The sequence below is a fragment of the Cololabis saira genome, chromosome 11, assembly GCF_033807715.1.
Source record: "Cololabis saira isolate AMF1-May2022 chromosome 11, fColSai1.1, whole genome shotgun sequence".
Classification (NCBI taxonomy): Eukaryota; Metazoa; Chordata; class Actinopteri; order Beloniformes; family Belonidae; genus Cololabis; species Cololabis saira.
In genome coordinates, this window is record NC_084597.1 from 10,864,058 (window position 1) to 10,884,712 (window position 20,655).

Below are 20,655 nucleotides of genomic sequence, written 5' to 3' on the forward strand. Positions count from 1 at the left end.
CCTCAACCCAGACACTTCCTCCAGCTCTTCCGGGGGGAGTCCGAGGCGTTCCCAGACCAACCGAGAGACATAGTCTCTCCAGCGTGTCCTGGGTCTTCCCCGGGGTCTCCTCCCGGAGGGACATGTCTGGAACTCCTCCCTAGGGAGGAGGGACATGCCTGGAACACCTCCCTAGGGAGGAGGGACATGCCTGGAACACCTCCCTAGGGAGGAGGGACATGCCTGGAACACCTTTCTAAGGAGGAGGGACATGCCTGGAACACCTCCCTAGGGAGGAGGGACATGCCTGGAACACCTCCCTGGGGAGGAGGGACATGCCTGGAACACCTCCCTGGGGAGGAGGGACATGCCTGGAACACCTCCCTAGGGAGGAGGGACATGCCTGGAACACCTCCCTAGGGAGGAGGGACATGCCTGGAACACCTCCCTAGGGAGGCGTCCAGGAGGATCCGGTACAGATGCCCAAGCCACCTCAGCTGACTCCTCTCAATGTGGAGGAGTAGCGGCTCGACTCCGAGCTCCTCCCGGGTGACCGAACTCCTCACCCTATCTCTAAGGGAGCGTCCAGCCACCCTGCGGAGGAAACTCATCTCGGCCGCTTGTATCCGCGATCTTGTCCAAAGTTCATGACCATAGTTGAGGGTAGGTGCGTAGATTCACCGGTAAATCGAGAGCTTCGCCTTTCGACTCAGCTCCTTCTTCACCACAACGGTCCGGTACATCGACCGCATTACTGCGGACGCTGCACCGATCCGTCTGTCAATCTCACGCTCCATCGTTCCCTCACTCGTGAACAAGACCCCGATATACTTGAACTCCTCCACCTGAGGCAGGACTTCTCCACCCACCCAGAGAAGGCACACAGCCGAAGGTCAGATGAAACGACAACAAAGTCGATCATTGACCTCCGGCCTAGGGTGTCCTGGTGCCACGTGCACTGATGGACACCCTTATGCCTGAACATGGTGTTCGTTATGGACAAACCGTGACTAGCACAGAAATCCAACAACAAAGCACCGCTCGGGTTCAGATCAGGGAGGTCGTTCCTCCCAATCACGCCTCTCCAGGTATCACTGTCATCGCCCACGTGAGCGTTGAAGTCCCCCAGTAAAACAATGGAGTCCCCAGTTGGAGCACTATCAAGTACCCCTCCCAGGGACTCCAAGAAGGCCGGGTACTCCACACTGCTGTTCGGCCCGTAGGCACAAACAACAGTGCGAGACCTTTTCCCGACCCGAAGGCGCAGGGAGGCGACCCTCTCGTTCACCGGGGTGAACTCCAACACATGGCGACTGAGCTGAGGGGCTATAAACAAGCCCACACCAGCCCGCCGCCTCTCACCCTGGGCAACTCCAGAGTAGTGGAGGGTCCAGCCCCTTTCAAGTAGCTGGGTTCCAGAGCCCAAGCTATGTGTGGAGGTGAGCCCGACTATCTCTAGCCGGTATCTCTCAACCTCACGCACAAGCTCTGGCTCCTTCCCCCCCAGCGAGGTGACATTCCATGTCCCTACTGAGAAGGTTTTGGTCTAGGGCAGGGGTCGGCAACCCAAAATGTTGAAAGAGCCATATTGGACCAAAAACACAAAAAACAAATATGTCTGGAGCCACAAAAAATGAAAAGTCTTGTATCAGCCTTAGAATGAAGGCAACGCATGCTGCATGTTTCTATATTAGTGGGGGAAGATTTATTTTTTTTATTATGCACTTCGAGAAAAAAGTCGAAATGTCGAGAAAAAAGTACAAATGTTGAGAAAAAAGTCAAAATTTCGAGAAAAAAGTAGAAATGTCAAGATTAATGTTGAAGTACAATCTTGAGAAAAATGTCGAGAAAAAAGTCAAAAATTTCGAGAAAAAAGTCGAAATATTGAGAAAAAAGTCGAAATGTCAAAATTAAAAGGGAAAGGAAAAAGGAAGAAAAAAAGAGAAAAAAGAAGAAAAAAAGAAGAGAAAAAAGGAAAAAAGAGAAAAAAGAAGAAAGGGAAAAAAAAAGGTCAAACATTTTTGAAAAAGCTCCAGGAGCCACTAGGGCGGCGCTAAAGAGCCGCATGCGGCTCTAGAGCCGCGGGTTGCCGACCCCTGGTCTAGGGATTGGGTCGTCGAGGCACCGCCACGACTGCTACCCAGCCCACATGGCACCAGCTCATCACGGTGCGGGTGGTGGGCCTACGGGAAGGCGGGCCCACGTCGCCGTTTCCGGCTGAGCCCGGCCGGGTCCCACGGGCAAAGACCCGGCCACCAGGCGCTCGCCAACGAGCCCCAACCCCAGGCCTGGCTCCAGGGCGGGGCCCCGGTGACGCCGATCCGGGAGACGTAATCGCCCTTGATTTTCTTTTGTCCATGTTTGGCTTGTGAAGAGACTTAATCACCTTCAGCTTTTAGTGTTGCTGGGTAATACGTGTTGAAGCCTTCTTGAAAGTTGTTGAAAACATGTAACTGATGACTGTGACTTTCTTCTTCTCTTCTCTGTATCTTTCAAAGCGTCTGCAGCTAGACATGGTCCTCAGCAGCCTTCAGGATCAGAGCCATGTAGCTTCTCTACTAGGTTACAGCAATTTTGGCGAGATTACAGCCCTAGGACCTCCTCTGACACCTGCTGTATCTGGACGACCACCCTCGTCATCTAGCTCTCTCGAGGCCTATGACCCTCTGCATTTAGCAGAAGTGCTGCTGAAAACCCTGCTGCTTAGTGTAGACTTTCACACGGTATGAAACATTCATATAGGTGACCTTGTTTTTGTATCTGTGACTTTATTGTGTGTTGAATGGGGAAGATATTCGACTTAAGCTTTAGGACCAATGTTGTACTGTCCTATTGTCAGTAGCATCTCAGTAGCATGTTTCGACATCACCTTTGCACTTCTAATGAAATGAATACAAATGAATAAAATCACCACCTGTTCAGGGGCGAAAATCCTGTTTCATAGTTGGGGGGGACAATAAACAGTAACATTTTTTTCAACTCTCACTTGTCCCTCCTGTCCCCCCCGGGATTTTCGCCCCTGCACCTGTTATTATCAACTAATCAACTATCCAACTGAACAACTAAGATTGTTCAGTTGGAAAGATGCTTCAGTTCTGTTCTGGCAGCTGGCAGTAAAGTATTTCACCCTAATGATGTGCCAAGTAGAATCTCGTTCCTTAAACAGAGGGATCAAATTATTCTTGTGTATCAAGTAAACAAAACAGCCAAAGAGATCGTGAAAGTGGTAAAAATTTGCTTAAAACACAACATGGATAGTGGCAAATCATGATTTTCAAGGAAAAAATATGTTAATGTCAAAATAAAGTCTTGAATGATTGACTACAGTGATCACTTAAATGTCTGGTGAAGACCAAATTAACAGTAGAACTCACAGCAATTAATGAATGTAAGAGCATTTTGTACATGCACAAGGATAAAACACAAAAATATTTTGCTGAAGAGTGGGTCATTAGGGAAAAAAGAAGAAAAAAAGTAATTCATATATTGTGCCTAATGCCTGTGGAGGGAATATTATGATTATGGCCTTTTGGCCATTGACACAGTATTGCTGGGTCACACTGTATGTTGATTGACTTTTATTTCTTTTTTTGCTTTGAATGTTTGTACAGGAGCAGCAGTTTGGTGAAATGGAGAAGAACAGCGACAAACAGCTGTCTGTTGACAGTCCAGGACAAACAGATTCTCCCTCTCACTTCCACCAGCTGCTGTCTGGACTTCACAAACACCTGCTTGCCCACTGCTATATTCAGTCCAACCTTGAGGTACAAAAACAGTCAGTCACAATGGCAAATGTAATCATGACTGAAAGACAACGACCTGTTTAAGCTCCCGTAACCACACATTTGTAACTTCATGTGCTGTATTGTAATGCTGAAAATCAGGTACATTTTTTTGAAACATTTTTCACATTGAGCACTTTAGTGATGGAGTCATGTTCATGGTCACACTGTTTGTGTTGCTGTGTAGAGTGACAGTAGTGTTACGCTGCTTCGTGAACATCTGCACCTACTTCTTCCCTGTGCTGCTGAGACACTCAGGAGATCAACCAATCTGCTGAAGGAGAGTTCCTCGGATACACAGATCATTAAAAAGCTGCACAGTAAGGCTTCTAACAACTGTGTAGTTGTCACAGACTTCCTCTTGCTATGTAAATAAACAGAGCGCATTCCCCATGAATAGGCCTGTGTTGAAAAGATCGATTCTCCGATTTTAAATCGATTCTCATATTAATTGCTAAAAATCGATTCATATGTCTAAAGATCAATTTAGAAAAAAAAAAAAAAAAAAAAATTTTTTTTTTTTTTTTTTTCATCATTACATTACAACTTTGGGTACTTTTTTGTTTATGCCCAAAAAAGGAATATTTTGTTGGACACGAGAATAACTGGTGCCATGTTTTTGCCTTTAAATATGTTTAAAGGTATGAAAACATTAAAGTTTTCAGTTATAATTGCATAAATTGTCTATATTTCTTTGCTTTATATACTGTCTTGGGGTTACATTTGCATAAATGTTAAAAACCAAATTCTCATAAATGGGGAAAAAATAAAAGCGATTTATTTCGTCCTCGGTTCGCTGCCCTGGATCTGTTTGATAATTCTGACCCACATGATGTTTCTGAAAGCAGTTCTATCAGCATTCTGGGAGCTGATTGGTCCTTACAGCATCATTAGCTGCCAATACTTGCTGTTGAATATATAATATAATATAATCAATATAATACTAGTATGTTGCATAACTACACAGTCATATAATTCATGCAACAGCTGAAAAAACAGTTTTATTAACAGTAACCCAAATCAATATCGGATCGAATCGGATCGTGATAATCAATTCTGAATCTTAAGAATCGGAATCGAATCGATTCTTGATATTTGAATCGATCCCCAGCCCTACCCATGAAGAATCAAATCCAGAATGCGATAAAAATGTTTAGTGTTATTAATTTGTGTTTTTCTGTAGTGATTAAAGATTGATTCCTACTTTTCTCCAATGTCTGTTTTTAGATGTAATCTTCAACTTGGTTAGTTTTACAAATTGCTCTAATCCCTCTCTCCTGTCTCACTCTTTGTCCCAGGGGTGCTGTACAATTCTGTGGCTGGCAGCCTGCTGTGCCACATAATATACTCTTTGCTGCTGCTGCCACTAGGGACAGTTCAAGCTCTCCTAAGCCATTTACTGTCCTTGTTGGAGCACCTCAATGAGTTTAACAGTTTGCTGCCAGAAACAGTCCTGCTAGAGCAACAAGAACTGGGATTAGAGGCTCAGAAAACCAGCTCAGGTCAGTGAAGACCCCCTTTTATTTATCCTCGATTATTGTTATCACTGGTCCCATCATTGTTTTGTTACAGCAGAACATACAAACTTGCTTAAAAATACCAGTGGGACATTTCTTACAGACAAAAGCGAAGGAAACGCGAGCCTCGGACAGCACCAGGAGGAGGAGCACAGATGGGTCTGGCTGCTGGACCTGGAGCGGTCTGTTGCGTTGGCAGTTGGCCGCTGCCTTGGTGGTATGCTGCAAGGCCCACCATCTTCTCCCCAGGAGAAAACATCAGAGATCTGGTTATCAAATGTGCTCCTCAGGAATGGCCTTGAGATGGACTTCACAGAGCTGGGTATAGACATTTGTCTCCTCTCCATACTTGAATAAATAAACACAAATCAGCGGTTTTCCAAGATTCTTTTTGTAAGACCTAAAATAAAAGTACCGTATTTTCTGGACTATAAGCCGCTACTTTTTTCATAGGTTTTGAACCATGCAGCTTATACAAAGGTGCGGCTATTCTGTGGATTTTTCTTCCACCGCTCGGGGCGCTCTAACCGGAATTAGAATCAAAACTAAGACAAAATAAATGCAAAGAAGAATACACTACTTGTTCTTTAGCAGATAGAAGTAGAAGCAGATTTCAAACAGATAAATAGATGAATAAATACTGCTTATTTTCTCTTGGTTCTGTCCCGTTTTAATCAGCAAAGTTGCTGCCGTGTTAAAAGATACTGTTACACTGCAAAAACTCAAAATCTTACCAGGAATATTTGTCTTATTTCTAAATGTCCTAAATGTCTAATTTTAGTCAATAAATCTCATTACACTTAAAACAAGAGTCATTACCAGAAAAATAACTTGTTATTTGACCATTTTCATCTGTTTCAAGTAAATTTTCACTTGAAATAAGTAGAAAGATCCGCCAGTGGGACATATTTTTTTGCTTGAAATGAAAAGATAAATCTTGTCCCACTGGCAGATTTTTCTACTTATTTTAAGCGAGAATCTACTTGAAACAGGTGAAAATTGTTGTTTTTTCCAGCGATAAGTGTTGTTTTAAGTGTACCGGTAATGAGATTTTTTTTTTTACTAAAAATGAGACATTTAAACTAAAAATAAGACAAATATTCTCGTTAAGATTTTGAGTTTTTGCAGTGTTTGAAAGGATCTATTTAGGCACAAACATGTACATCATTTACAGTTCAAAATCCTTCTGTACATGTAGTAAATATCTAATCTAACAACATAAATATCTGCGGCTTGCATATCTTTTTTTTTAAATAGAGCGGATGCGGCTTGTATGCAGGTGCGGCTTGTATATCTTTTTCCAAAACTTTTTTTTTTAAAATAGAGCGGATGTGGCTTATATGCATATATGTAAGTGAGCAAAGCATATGAGAAGCCACACCAATGTCCTGAGTGACATCTTTTACCGGTAATCAAAGACATCATCATTATTATGCAGCTGAGAATGTAATTGATGTTGTTGCAGTGTGTGTTTTTTATTGAAGCGTTCTTCTGCAGACTCTTGTATGACGTGGCTAACGGAGGTGGTGCTGGTGGGAGGCAGTGATGCCAGAATCTCAGAACTGAATCTGACTCAGGACAGCAGGACTTTACTGGAGCTGGCTCTGGGATCCACCAGAGGTCCTGCAGGTGGCCTTTGGAGGAAGATGGAGGAGTACGCTAACAGCAAAGGTACTCCAACGTACTTGTTACGTCTAGAACTGTGCCTAAAAGTGTATAATATGAGGATAATAAACTTGATGTCTATTCCAAAAATTCTTTTTCTGGTTGTGAGGTTGTTGTTTTACAACTATATTATTTGCTTTGGCTGCAGAATGGGAGAGTGGAGGCACTTCAGGAGATTATCTGCTGGAGGTTGTCTGTCGCTGCAGTCTGGCTGCTCTGCTTAAACACACCGGACTGCAGAAAGATGCCTGTTGGCAGGACAGGTCAGTAGCTCAAATTAATACACAATGCACGGAGAAATGTCACTGCTATACATTCAAACAATGCTGAAGGTTATCTGAATAAATGATTTGTTTATGATGTGTGTGATTAATATTTTGTGTTGAATAATGCTGACAATCCAATTCATGTCTCCACTCTGCTGAGACAGATATGAGTCCTGTGAGGTGCTCTTTGATGTCTATGAAACAGTTTATAAAATCAGGAGCACTCTACTGACCCTTATAAACTTTCCAAAAATGTCACAAGTGCAAGCAGTTACCAAACAGGTAACGCTCACCAAATAACAAATACTTTCAGTGCAATATTGTTTATTTTATTCTGTTTTTTTTTTTGTAATTATATAGTGACATGGCCTAATTAACATGTGGCTTAATATTTATTCTACAAATTTCACTGGGTAATTGTGCTTAATTACAGGACTGTCTCGGAAAATTTGAATATTGTGATAAAGTCCTTTATTTTCTGTAATGCAAAAATGTCATACATTCTGGATTCATTACAAATCAACTGAAATATTGCAAGCCTTTTATTATTTTAATATTGCTGATCAAGGTTTACAGCTTAAGAAAACTCAAATATCCTATCTCAAAAAATTACAATATTCTGGGAATCTTAATTTTAAACTTTAAGCCATAATCAGCAATATTAAAATAATAAAAGGCTTGCAATATTTCAGTTGATTTGTAATGAATGCAGAATGTATGACATTTTTGTTTTTTTAATTGCATTACAGAAAATAAAGAACTTTATCACAATATTCAATTTTTCTGAGACAGTCCTGTATATTAATTTTAACAATTTCTCCACATTTGTTGCATTTTTTAAATGATGCTTTAAGAGTTTAATATGATTAATGGTGACCTGATTTAGAGATGTAGTTAAGATGTTTCTTTATTGTAGAATTCACAGTCTCTCCAAAGTCCTGATGTAGATGGGTTAGAGCCGTGCACATCAGTGGACCAGGTGGGGAAACTTCCTGAGCAGCCAACAGGAAGTCAGTGTCATCGGGAGGTGCAGATGCCCCCAACCCCTACAGCAAATCACAACCAGGAAGAAACTACTGGAGAGGACAGATTTAGCAACAGTCGTATGTACCTTTCAGGTTAGATTTCTCTTTTCTGACCAGCATTTTTAAAAATGCATTGTTTTTTTTTTTTTCATTGGTATCTTAGTGCTTACAAGTTGCAGGGGTTTAATGCACATGCACACCTACATTTATTATCACAACAAATCTGAATCTCCAGTGTCTTTTCTGTCTCTGTAGAAGTTTTAGAATCATTCATGGCCACGAGGGAAGCTATGCAAATACAGCAGGACGTGACCGTTTATGAGTCGTTTGGCACTTCCACCCTCCCCAGCAGCATGGAGAGCCCCGTCAGCCCAGAGAGGGAGGCAGAAACCAAACAGCAGTGGGACGCTCATGGGGAATCCGATGAAAGGTTGTCTTTTCCCACTGCCTGCCATCTGATTGTATCTCGTTGCCTCTTCCTTCTGCTGGGAGTCGGGCCTGCCTGGAAAGAGCCCAGCGCGAGGGAGAGTGCTCAGCCTCTGAACACTGTAGTAAGGTAGGGTTTTTTGATTGATTGATTTGTTTATTTTCAACACATAAGGAAAAAAATATAAGATTTTAAAACAAATTCAAAACATACAGAAAAAAAAGCAACAACAACAAAAACATAATACAAACAGGGGAAAAAAAAAACAGTGTCCGAAAAGGAGCAGGTAGAAGTAAAACTTATTTAACCCTGCCCCTTTGTTACCTCTATCATAAATTAAACATAAATATTAATAATAAATAGCTGCAATTACCTAATAGGCTACCGATTTTCCCATTGGTTGAGCCTTTGCACCTAACCAGCTAACAAACACCATATTGCCTTAACATAACTCCTCAACCAAATAACTTCCCAGAACTTCCTTTTTGTACCGTTTTTTAAATTGATTTATATTTGTACCAACCCATTCCGTAAATCCACTCCAACAACTGAGATACACATGCTTTTCCTTTTAGAATGAAAACATTTTTTTTTAAATGATATTTTCCTCTTAAATTATAACCCCCCTCCCTGTCACAAAACATTTTCTGTAAATTGCCTGGAAGGGTTTGGGAATTGTTGTTTGCCTTTAGTTTGTTTTGTGTGATCACTGAAAATCCATACCATCTTACTTCCAGGAAACTATCAACAGAGTCTTTAACATTGTCTGTTAATGGACGAAAACAGGTTGGTCCTGCATTTTACAAGAATTTCAACCTACGGCTCCTAAATAGTACTAATATTGTGTTTTTTTCCTCTTTTAGCTCGACCAATTCAAAAACACTTGTGGATCTTCAAAGAATAAAATGAGTGAGTGGAAAATCCTCAGCCCTCAATATTTTTCTGTTCTATCATGACTAAAAGCCTGACAGTGTTTCTGTGCTGAGCTGTGTTGGAGTATTAACAACATAGTGCTAACACTTTTTTCACTCTGAACATTTACTAAGAAAACATAATGCAAGAGTTTATAGACTTTAACTCTTTTTTTGGAATACGATCGTTTCGTATTACTGTATTGGCCCGAATATAAGACGGTGTTTTTTGCATTGAAATAAGACTGAAAAAGTGGGCGTCGTCTTACATTCGGGGTCTAGACATTATACCCATTCACAACACTAGATGGCGCCAGATATCTTTAAAGCGAATGCTGAACTTAACTCCCCAGGCCAAAGCAAACCCCTGTCACGAAAAATACAATTAAAAATAACGGTAACACGGAGAAGAAAAATAAAAAATAGCACTAAGAAAGAAAAGAGAAGAAAATAAGAGAAGAGATAACAGAAGATGGAGAAACGAGAAAAGTGGGTGGAAGATCGGCAGGTTAACCAGCAGCTGAGGAGAAGTTATGATGCAAACTTCAAGATGATGATTTGAATGAGGCAAAATAACAAGCTTTTTCTCTCAAATATATTATTATAATCATTTGTTTCAGATGTACTCTAATTATTTTCTGTATGAAAATTGAATTTGGTGTTCAAAAAGTCTTTTTTCAAACTTGAGTCTTGTAAAAGAGGGGGTCGTCTTATAATCAGGGTCGTCTTATATTCGGGCCAATACGGTAACTAGAAATAAACACTGAATGACCTGTTGATAAATAACAATAATGATCAGAAAAAAAGACTGACTTGTTTTCGACCTGTCTGCTTCAGGCTTACCTCTGTGCTCTTTGGGAATAATGAAAGATGCCTGGGATCGTTTGAGGCAGTGTATCAGTCCAACTGCCTCCATGTCCAACTGCAGCAGCAACACTGTGCCTATTCTGAACCAGGTGTTTCACTTTGTCTGTGGAAGTCTGGTCCACCTTCTGTCCACCTCACCATCAGTGGTGGGCGGAGAGACCTGTTGTCAGGCAGATCCAAAGGCCATCACTTTTGCCATACTACAGCAGCAACAGCGGGCAGAGGTAACTGAACATTTTACTGCCATTTAAGAATAACAGTATTGTTTGTGTTGTTTCTATTCATCACAATCACACTTCATTTGTCTCATAGGCTTATAAGCAGAGTACATGAGAGTTATTCATAACCCTCAAGAAATAAAGACCTAATTATTTTTTAACATGCATCTCTAAGTGTTATGGGTTACTGTGATTGGTACAGCTGTATCAGGATGATGATGACAGTGACAAGATTAATCATAACTCAATTTACAAGCCTCTGTTTTGAGCTTCAGCCATCCCATTTCAATGTTTAGTGCAGGGGTCGGCAACCCAAAATGTTGAAAGAGCCATATTGGACGAAAAAGACAAAAAACAAATACCGGTATGTCTGGAGCCGCAAAAAATGACTGAGTCTTGTATCAGCCTTAGAATGAAGACAACACATGCTGCATGTATCTATTAGTTATAAGTGGGGGAAGATGTTTTTTTCATTATGCACTTCGAGAAAAAAGTAAAAATGTTGAGAAAAAGTGGAAATGTTGAGAAAAAAGTCGAAATGTCGAGGAAATAGTCAAAATTTCATGAAAAAAGTCGAAATGTCGAGAAAAAAGTCGAAATGTCGAGATTAATGTTGAAGTACAATCTCGAGAAAAAAGTCAAAATGTCGAGAAAAAAGTGGAAATGTTGAGAAAAAAGTCGAAATGTCGAGCAAAAAGTTGATATTTTGAGAAAAAAGTCAAAATGTCAAGATTAATGTTGAAGTACAATATTGAGAAAAAAGTCAAAATGTTGAGAAAAAGGTCGAAATATCGAGATTAAAAAGGAAAGGAAAAGGGAAGAAAAAAAGAGAAAAAAGAAAAAGAGAAGAAAAAGGAAAAAAAAGGTCAAACATTTTTGAAAAAGCTCCAGGAGCCACTAGGGCAGCACTAAAGAGCCGCATGCGGCTCTGGAGCCGCGGGTTGCCGACCCCTGGTTTAGTGACTGAACCTTGGTGAACTAAAAGCATTTGTGCTTCGACATTCCCACACAGTCCTTGTAAACTTGTACAGGTGCTAAATGTTACTAAATTTCAAGGCTTTAACCAGCAGCTAACTTTTTTTTGTGATCAGATGCGTCTGGAGGCCTTGTGTCAGATGTCGGCCTTCCTGTCTAAGATGGAGGAGAAGAGCAGTAGATCCTCTGTTTCCTCTCAGTTTCCTGCTTTGTTGCAATCGGTCCAGCTCCAATTCCTCTCTGGATGCTTCTCCTTGGGAACACAGATCATTGATTCTCACTCAGGAGCCAGTTATGAGACTCAACATTACATGGTACATTCAGTAATCGGGCCGCCACAATGTTTGTTTGAATATTTACGATATGTAGAGAATGTAAAGCAAACATATTCAAAACTGTGCTAAGATTTTGTTTTTGTCTGCCGTGTATTATTCGTCAGCAGTTATGACAAACAGCATTTCAGCCTGTCTTCTACACTGGAAGAATTGTTCATAAAGCTGATTTTGTCTTCCCCTGCAATGTCTGTCAATCCAGTGTGGAACTAGTGCAGCTTCATTGGAGACACAAAGAGAGCTTCAATCTGCAGCTCACACCTTCTACCAGCTCGTGGTGCGTGTCCTCAAACATAGGGTCCAGTCGGAAAAGGAGCATCCAGGTATTCAATCATTTCATCATCAGCTGATTATGTATAATAATTTTGATACATTGATACTAATAGCTTTGTAGATCCACAGAACAAAACCTAGAGCAGGGGTGTCAAATTCATTTTGCTTGGCGGGCCAGATTTTACCAATTTTTTTCTCGCGGGCCGCACGTTCAAAATAACAAAAACAGTGCGGAAAATGTTTTCTCTAATTCTTTTCTTTTTACTATTGTTATCTAATCCAATATCAGTTTAGTTAATTTTAAAGGAAATATGCACTTTGTTTACACTCTAATTATGTAAAATATATTTCTTCAGGATCTTTTCTTGATATTTCTCGTTTTTTTTTTCAAATTATGTAAGATACTTTTAATATCATTTTACAAAGATAAACAGAAACAAGTATGTTTTTTTTATATTTCGCTTTTTCATAGGAAATTTAATTAAAAGCAAAATCTTTCTTATTACATCCGAGAGTGTTTCTTTGTGATTTAGAGATTTTTCCAGTACAATTAAGTGTATTTATTTTTAAAAATTGGCACGGATATTTACGCCAGTGTGCCGAAAAAGTCAGCACTTCTCTTTTAACTGTTTTACTTTGTCACTATCCTCGTATTCAAAACTGAAATTCTCAGAATAAATATCTTCTATCATCTTTTTTAGCAGTGATATTTTTCCTGCAAAAATATATAATAGTAGTGAGTTAATAAAAATAAACGACCGTCTGCAAAGAAATAAAATTGGCAAATGCATTCTAAAAAACAAAAAAAATGTCGAAAACTGCTCTATTTGTGGAATAACGATGGATTTGTAGAAGAAATATATTATCGGATATGCTGCGATTCATGGCAATTATTTATGCCTTCCTTTTTAGTAAATTAACATTTCGTTTTTTTGCGTTGGAAACTTCTCGCGGGCCGCATATTTGACACCCCTGACCTAGATACATCAGGCCGAGCACCAACAGAACTGTGTCACTTGCCATAATATACTCACTTTTTCCTACAGATTTGACTTTACTTTATCTCCATCTTAACACTCAGGATCCTGCCAGCACCTTCTTCTAGCCACTATGTTTGCCCTGAATTTCTGTTACCAACCTGTGGATCTGGTGCTGATCATCAAATGTGGCATCTTGGAAATCCTTTCCATCCTGACCAACAACAGCTGTGCACTGATGAACCAGGGATGGTTTGCAGTCTCAACACCTGGATCGATGCTTCCCAGTGGGGCCGTCAGACTGGCTTGTGCCCGTCTGCTTCAGATATTGACCGTTGCCGCTAGGTGAGAATGGCCAGATGGTAAAACTGTTACAAACCAGAAACCGTTTTTTCCCTTTTGTTGTATTTACAAAGCTGTTCATACTGTGCTCTCAGCTCCTGCGAGGATTTGCTGCCTTTGGATGTATCGCATGCTCTAATGGAGGTCATGTGTGAGCAGCTCCAAAACATCCTCTACAATTTTCACCACCAACAGGGAGCAGAAAAGGGAACAGCTGAGAGAGCAGATGTGGAAGCAAACAACAGGAACACAAGTCTACAAGGTGTGGCAAACCTAATTACAGTATGATAATTTCATTTTTAAACCAAGAATTGTAAATGGATTTGCACAGATTTGGATAGTATCTATTCTAAGTATTTATTTATTTATTTTTTTATGTTTGAGGAGTAGAAACCAGAAAAATAGTTGAATCTCAGCTGGCGGATTTCTTGGTTTTTCTGAGGCGAGTGTTGTCATTAAAAGTAATGAGAAGACTTTCAACTTTTATCAAATGGATCGATCCACTCATGGCCATTATTTTACGCGAATCCTCATCAGGTAAAATGGTTAAAAATGTTGAGAATATTATCAGTAATGGTTACCTTACAATGCAGGAGACCTCGCCTTTCAGTTCATCCCGTCACCCTTCTTTTCTTAGGATCTCCTCGCTTCCAGAGTCTCCGCACTAAGCTTTTGGCCTTCCATGTTTTAGAAAGACTATTACCTGCTTGTTCTGAGCCTGTTCAGATCCAACAGGTACGGCTGAAAACATAAGAATGCAACAGAAATGCAAGATAACATTGAAAATGGAGGAACTGTGTGCAAATGTTGCCTTTTCTGTGCTTTCTTGCAGATTGTTAAACAGCTCTTTCAGCTGTTGTCTGTGTATATGTGGGATGAACCACTTGATGAGAGAAACTATGAAAAGACAACTGAAAAAGAAACTGTGGTAATGCTGTATTTTTATTACATTAATTGTGCTATGTATTATACTTCTTTTGCTCTGTGTTCAAGCCTGTTTAATGTCTTAATGTTCATTTTACGCTAGAATACATGCCTATCAGTATTACAATCTTTTTTGCACTTCATTGGTACAGCTTGTCAAATCTGTACAGATAAAAACTGCTAGCCTCCAACAATAATAGTTTGGAAAAAAATAAGTTTAGTTTAGTTTAGTTTATTTAGCAATATAAGACAAATATGAACAAAAAATGAAAAACTATGAAATAACATGCAAGGAAAGGAAGAAGCCTGGTGGCTTATATTGAATCCTTTCCATATATGAATAAAAAACAAAACAAAGCTACACAAGGGAGAGTAAAAAAACAAAAAAACACAAGAAAATGTAACTCAGATAAAATAATGAACATTACAAAGATGAAACAATAAGAAAGTTCTTTAAATGTTTTTTGAATATTGGCAAGGATGGTGATGATTTAAGAGATTTATTGAGTGAATTCCACAAGTGGGGGCCTCTGTAAGTGATGAAAGATTGATGTTTGCATGTTCTACAAAACGGTAAATTAAAATCATCTTTGTGCCTTGTGGCATAAGAATGAATATCGGAATTAACACAAAAGAAATTATGAAAGGAAGAAGGAAGATCTTGTATATCATTTTTGAATTTGAACATAAACAAACATGTTTTAAAAATGTTAATTTTATTGATGGATAATAATGAATAATTAATGAAAAGGGGAGCAGATCTGTTTGCGTGTGATATCATTCTGAGAAACCTTTTTTGACTAATCAATAATTTATTAATATATGTTGGATGTGTCGAAGCCCAAACAATGTTGCAGTAATTAAGATGAGGGAAGATTAAACTATAATAGAGAGTTAAATGAGAGGAAGGAAGAACAAAAGGACAAACTTTTCTCAAAATACCAAGCATCTTCATAGATTTCATGCATAAGTCAGTCACTTAATGTAAGTGGCATATGGGGAAAACCTGGAAATTATTTTGGAAATTTTTTTTTTCAATTCACAGTGAATTGTTTTTATGTACATCATATTTAAGTACAGTATATTCACAATTTTATCAAGCTTTTTAAGATTACCACACAGCATAAAGCCTAAATATTGGAAAAGGGAACTGTTGCTTATTCTTCTTTTTGCTTTTCTTACTTTTTTTTACTGGTTGAAAATAGAAAATGATTGGGAGCACATTTACATATTTTCTGGAATAAAGGATCAATTTCCAATACCATCTTAGAATTTATTTGATTTGATTTTTTCAAGCTTATACTTTCTTTGAAGAATAATTTGATATTTTGTGCTGTGCGAGGCAGTTATTTCCCTCTGTTTGCTAGAGTGTTTGTGCATCTCCCCATGTTCATGTTTCTCTTCATATATACAACAACATGCTTGTAAAAAAGAAGTATATTTATCAGTTATTTCTTTCAAAATAAACATTTATTTTATTACAATATGTGGTGCTTAGATTTGAGTCCCACACTTCTTTTTTTTTTTTTTTTTTGTGATCAAATTTTTATTTCTTCTTTTCCTTTTTCTGAAAAAACAACATGGTGCAAAAAAAACACCAATACATAACAACAAAAAATGAATAGATAAATGTAATAACAAAAAAAAACAAATACAAACCAAAAAAAAAACAAAAAAAGTAATGCCCATATTATTAAGTATAACAATGCAAAATTAACACATAAATTAAGAGCAAAAATAAATAAATAAATGAAAATAAAATCATAACCCCAGACATTACCCACCCACCCCCTGGATCCTAGCAGCTTTAAATCACATCAATGTGTTTATAATATAACTTTTAACATGGTATACTTAGTTTTCCTTTATCACACTAAGGACATAGAAATTATGTATAATGAATAGTTCACTATATCAAAATCTAAACACGACAGAAACTAAATAATTCCTTTATTTCCAGGTTTATCAAATGCCTTCATACCTGCTGCTGCTTGTTTTTTTTGTAATTAATTATTTTATTTGTGTATGTAACATTTAGTAGTTGAAAACCGATAACCATAATAGTCTTTTTCCATACATAATATTTTGTATGACATAGATTAACAAAATATTTGTTATATATATGTTTTTTTTCATAGAATCCTGGCAGCTATGATGAATGCATCCCCATTGGAGATTTTTCCTTTGATCCACACAAACTCATCTGCTGTTCTCTGGAGAGTGGGAACATCCTCTCCCATGGCTCAGGAGGGAAAGGTTACGGCCTGGCCACCACGGCCATTACGTCTGGCTGTTTCATATGGAAGGTACAAATATCTGCTGCGCTTCACAAATCCTAACCAAACATTGAATCTTAAACGGACACTTATCAGATTTGATTACATCTTGAGTAATTTATCTCATCCAACTTCTCTCAGTTCCACATTACCAAAGAGAACAGAGGTAATGAGGGCACCTGCATCGGCGTTTCTCGCTGGCCAATCAGAGATCACAACCACCATACCACCACGGACATGTGGCTGTATCGAGCTTACAGTGGGAACCTGTACCATGGAGGGGAACTGATCCGCACACTGCCTTCCTTTACTCAGGGTGACACTATCACCTGCATCCTGGACATGGAGGCTCATACCATATCGTTTGCTAAGAACCACAAGGTCTGACCAAACATTTGCAGTCAGTGTTCACGGCCTGTCCTCTGGCTGACTGGTTTATCTTAACTGTTGAGGTTTCCCTTGTGCTTTCCATTCTAGGAGCCGAAATTGGCATTTGAAGGTGTGGTGGCCTCTGAATTGTACCCCTGCGTGTTGTTCTACAGCAGTAATCCTGGAGAAAAGGTTTAGAAACATATCACTCATTATGTCATTTCTAATGTAGAAAATAGGTTTTTATTGAATATACAAGGACTTTTTAAAAAAAATCTTCCCAGACTCTAAATAAATTTAAAGAATATATTTTTTTTGTATAGATATCTTTATTGAGGGCATTAAAAAAAGAAAAAAAATAAGATTTACAATAACAATATAATTATCAATATTTTCCCCCTTTTTTAACTTTTCATAACATTAATTAAACCAAAATAAATAAATAAATAATAAGAGAAAAAAAAATAAGAAAAAGAAAAAATAAATAAAAAAAAGGAAAAATAAATAAATAAGTAAATAAAAATAAAAACAACAGCACACCCCTCTCCCCTTCCCTCCGTCATATGGTCAATAAATTACATCATTCAAAAATCATTTAACATATGTCTAGAACAAAAATGAATAATAAATTAGATAATCAAGTCCTGTGTAAACACATTCATTAATATAGTAGATGATTCAGATCATTAGTCCAACAAAGGCAAAACATCCAAAAAAGGTCCCCAAATAAGGTCAAAGTTTTTTTTCTAACGGAATACAATATTTTTTCTGGAGTACTATATGATCCAAGTTCATTGATCCACTGTTTGGGTTCTGGGGGGTTTTCTGATTTCCAGTTTTTAAGAATACAATTTGTTGCCGCGGTGCCTGAATGAAAATAGAAATGAATTAAATTCCCAGAATGAAATACTTTTTATGATAAGTCATACTTAGTGAACTGATATCTCCCAGTATCCAGACTTTAGGATCAAGAATATGGGATTTGAAAATATCAGAGATTGTTTTGATCACATATTTCCAGAAAGCATCTATAATAGGACAGTTCCAGAGCATATGGAGTAGATTTCCAGTATTTATTTTACATCTTTGGCACATGGCAGAGACCGCACTATTACATTTATTTAATCTATAGGGAGTGTAGTAAATTTGATGTAAAATATTGAATTGAATTTGTCTGTGTTTGGTGGATATTAACATAGTGTGTGTTTTTTCTAAAAGAGTATACCAATCCTTGTCCTTTTTATATATTTTTTTTATTTATTTTTCCTTTAATTAAAAGAATATCTAATAGTAAAACATAGTGAAAAAAGTCTCTGTATGCATCGCAGGTGGCACTGCGTGACCTGCAGATAAGAGGCATGCCCAGTAACCTCCTTCCCGGCGAGCCTTTCTGCAGTCCTCGGACCACCGTATTGCTGGAGGCAACAGTGCAGCTCCTGCGGAGTCTTCATCAGTGCGACCAGTGGTTGCCGCACATCAACCAGCACATTCACACTCACCTGGAGCTCATCGGCCCCCTGCTGAGAGATGAGGACTCAGGAAACTCTGGTCAGACACACACTTTAGGCAGTGTTTATTGAGGGAATAGCCTGCTCGTTGGAAACTTTGCTATACTTTGATAGCATACAAAAACTATATAATGTATATTATATTTTGCCATCAGATAGCAGTGGTGTAATTGAATAATACCACACTATAATTTAACAAAAATGTCAATATATTCAATAATCCTGTGTGCAAATAGTCACTTCAGAATTATCCCCTATTGTAGAAATGCATTTTTTAAAGATCCCCTGCATAATTTTCTGATTAACTATAACTTTAACTTTTATTTATTTATATAGCACCTTTCATGCAGATAAAATGCAACACAAAGTGCTTTACATTAAAAAGAGAAAAGAAGCAATCCCCCTTGACCCCCCCACTCCCCGTATTTGTTTTTGTTTGTTTTTTTTTTATTCTCATTAAATTATGGAATAATTTTTCAAAATGTTTCAAAATAAGCCTATTTGTGGAAAAAATATGTAGTATTTGAGTTACATAAAAGCTTGTTATTTGTTTTCTTTCTAATTGTCCTTGTGGTCAAGAACCCCCAACACAAAAATGGTTTGGCCGCTGATCAAAATTTGATGTTATCATTTAATTCAACCATTAGAATGGTCAAAATGTCCGGTCAGCACAAGTCCGGTGCTCAGAAAAGAGAAGAAGAGAAGAAGAAAATAGAGGCCTCATAGATTCTCTACACAAATATTTTAAAAAGGTGGTGACGGTGAAGCTGGAATTAATAAAGTCAGTGTAGAGCAAGGTAAGAAACAGCGCAGCCAACGTTTACCAACCTTGTAACTTAACCTAACTGGCTAGCTCTAATGTTAACGTCCATTAGCTTGTATAAAAACCTGAAGAGCAGAGGAAGAGGAGAGGAAGAGGGAGAAGGAGAGATCCAGGCGTAGGGGGGGCCATCTTAGATTATTTTGTCCGGGGCCCCGGCAGGACTGTCAGCTGACCTGCACATACACACACACACACACACACACACACACACACACACACACACACACACACACACACACACACACACACACACACACACACACACACACACACACACACATACATACATACATACAGCATACACCCCAGGCAACCCCCACCCTTGTGATAAAAATGGAGTATGGCTGAGCACCGATAGACCAACTATACAACTCTCCATGCAGACATCCTTGAGGTGAAAAATGTTTGAATATATGTCATGTATCCAATGGTAATACATGTCAACAGTTTTCTAGTTTCAGTATTCATAAATGCTCTGGCAAGCCGTTCTCCTCAGAACCAGGTCAAAACATGTCTGAATCCATAAAGATGGGTTCTCAAAAGGCCATTTAATTTCTTTAGCTAAATCCGCTCCCTCTCATTAGAGTCACTAAGGTCTTGATATAAAAAAAAAAAAATAACTAAAATAACAGTTTATATAGGGCTGGGCGATTTTGGACAAAAATAAAATCCCGATTTTTTTCTCTGAAAACCCGATTTTCGATTTCGATTTCGATTTTTTTTTGGTAAAACTACAAAAGACAATGGAATAAATTGTTTCAAATATTTTATCTTTATTTTTAAAGAAAAATAGCAAACACATTTCCCTTTTGGGAATGAAGTGCAATTGAAAGATACTGTAAATCCTCCTTGAGTTTAGTAAAGTGACAACATTTACAATTTTCTTGACCAAACAAAGATGACTAGACGAGATCTGTCTGTAATGCAGCCAGCTGCAAAAAAGGAAAATCGATTTTCCGATTTTCCTTTTTTTAACATCGATTGTGATTAATAAATCCGATTTAGATTTAAAATCGATTAATCGCACAGCCCTAAGTTTATATAAATTCTCCAAGATATGCGCTGTCTTTCAATGAGCTTTTAAAGACCACAAACTTTTTAGTCCAAATATGTTTCACTTCTGAATGCCAAAGCTGAAGCTTGAATATGACTGTCCAAAAATGTTGTTTTACCTACTGTACTGTCTAAGGATGTTCCTA

At 38.4% G+C, this 20,655-nt stretch overlaps 1 protein-coding gene across 6 annotated transcripts in view; it reads left to right on the plus strand.

The window, feature by feature from the left end:
* LOC133454949 (probable E3 ubiquitin-protein ligase HERC1) overlaps positions 1-20,655 on the plus strand; it is a 102,176-nt gene that overhangs the window by 22,208 nt on the left and 59,313 nt on the right. For 4 of the 6 annotated variants that reach the window (XM_061733706.1, XM_061733701.1, XM_061733705.1 and 1 more), the window contains exons 15-38: positions 2,478-2,702; positions 3,591-3,743; positions 3,949-4,081; positions 5,060-5,263; positions 5,382-5,600; positions 6,776-6,949; positions 7,092-7,206; positions 7,374-7,491; positions 8,126-8,327; positions 8,490-8,790; positions 9,399-9,447; positions 9,525-9,570; positions 10,410-10,663; positions 11,749-11,946; positions 12,167-12,287; positions 13,319-13,559; positions 13,652-13,818; positions 13,941-14,093; positions 14,194-14,291; positions 14,389-14,484; positions 16,619-16,786; positions 16,898-17,137; positions 17,234-17,317; positions 18,454-18,673. In XM_061733706.1, the coding sequence (XP_061589690.1) occupies positions 2,478-2,702; positions 3,591-3,743; positions 3,949-4,081; positions 5,060-5,263; positions 5,382-5,600; positions 6,776-6,949; positions 7,092-7,206; positions 7,374-7,491; positions 8,126-8,327; positions 8,490-8,790; positions 9,399-9,447; positions 9,525-9,570; positions 10,410-10,663; positions 11,749-11,946; positions 12,167-12,287; positions 13,319-13,559; positions 13,652-13,818; positions 13,941-14,093; positions 14,194-14,291; positions 14,389-14,484; positions 16,619-16,786; positions 16,898-17,137; positions 17,234-17,317; positions 18,454-18,673 (3,979 nt within the window). The remainder of the gene's footprint in view (positions 1-2,477; positions 2,703-3,590; positions 3,744-3,948; positions 4,082-5,059; positions 5,264-5,381; positions 5,601-6,775; positions 6,950-7,091; positions 7,207-7,373; positions 7,492-8,125; positions 8,328-8,489; positions 8,791-9,398; positions 9,448-9,524; positions 9,571-10,409; positions 10,664-11,748; positions 11,947-12,166; positions 12,288-13,318; positions 13,560-13,651; positions 13,819-13,940; positions 14,094-14,193; positions 14,292-14,388; positions 14,485-16,618; positions 16,787-16,897; positions 17,138-17,233; positions 17,318-18,453; positions 18,674-20,655) is intronic. The other 2 variants (XM_061733702.1, XM_061733703.1) reach the window with 2 other exon arrangements.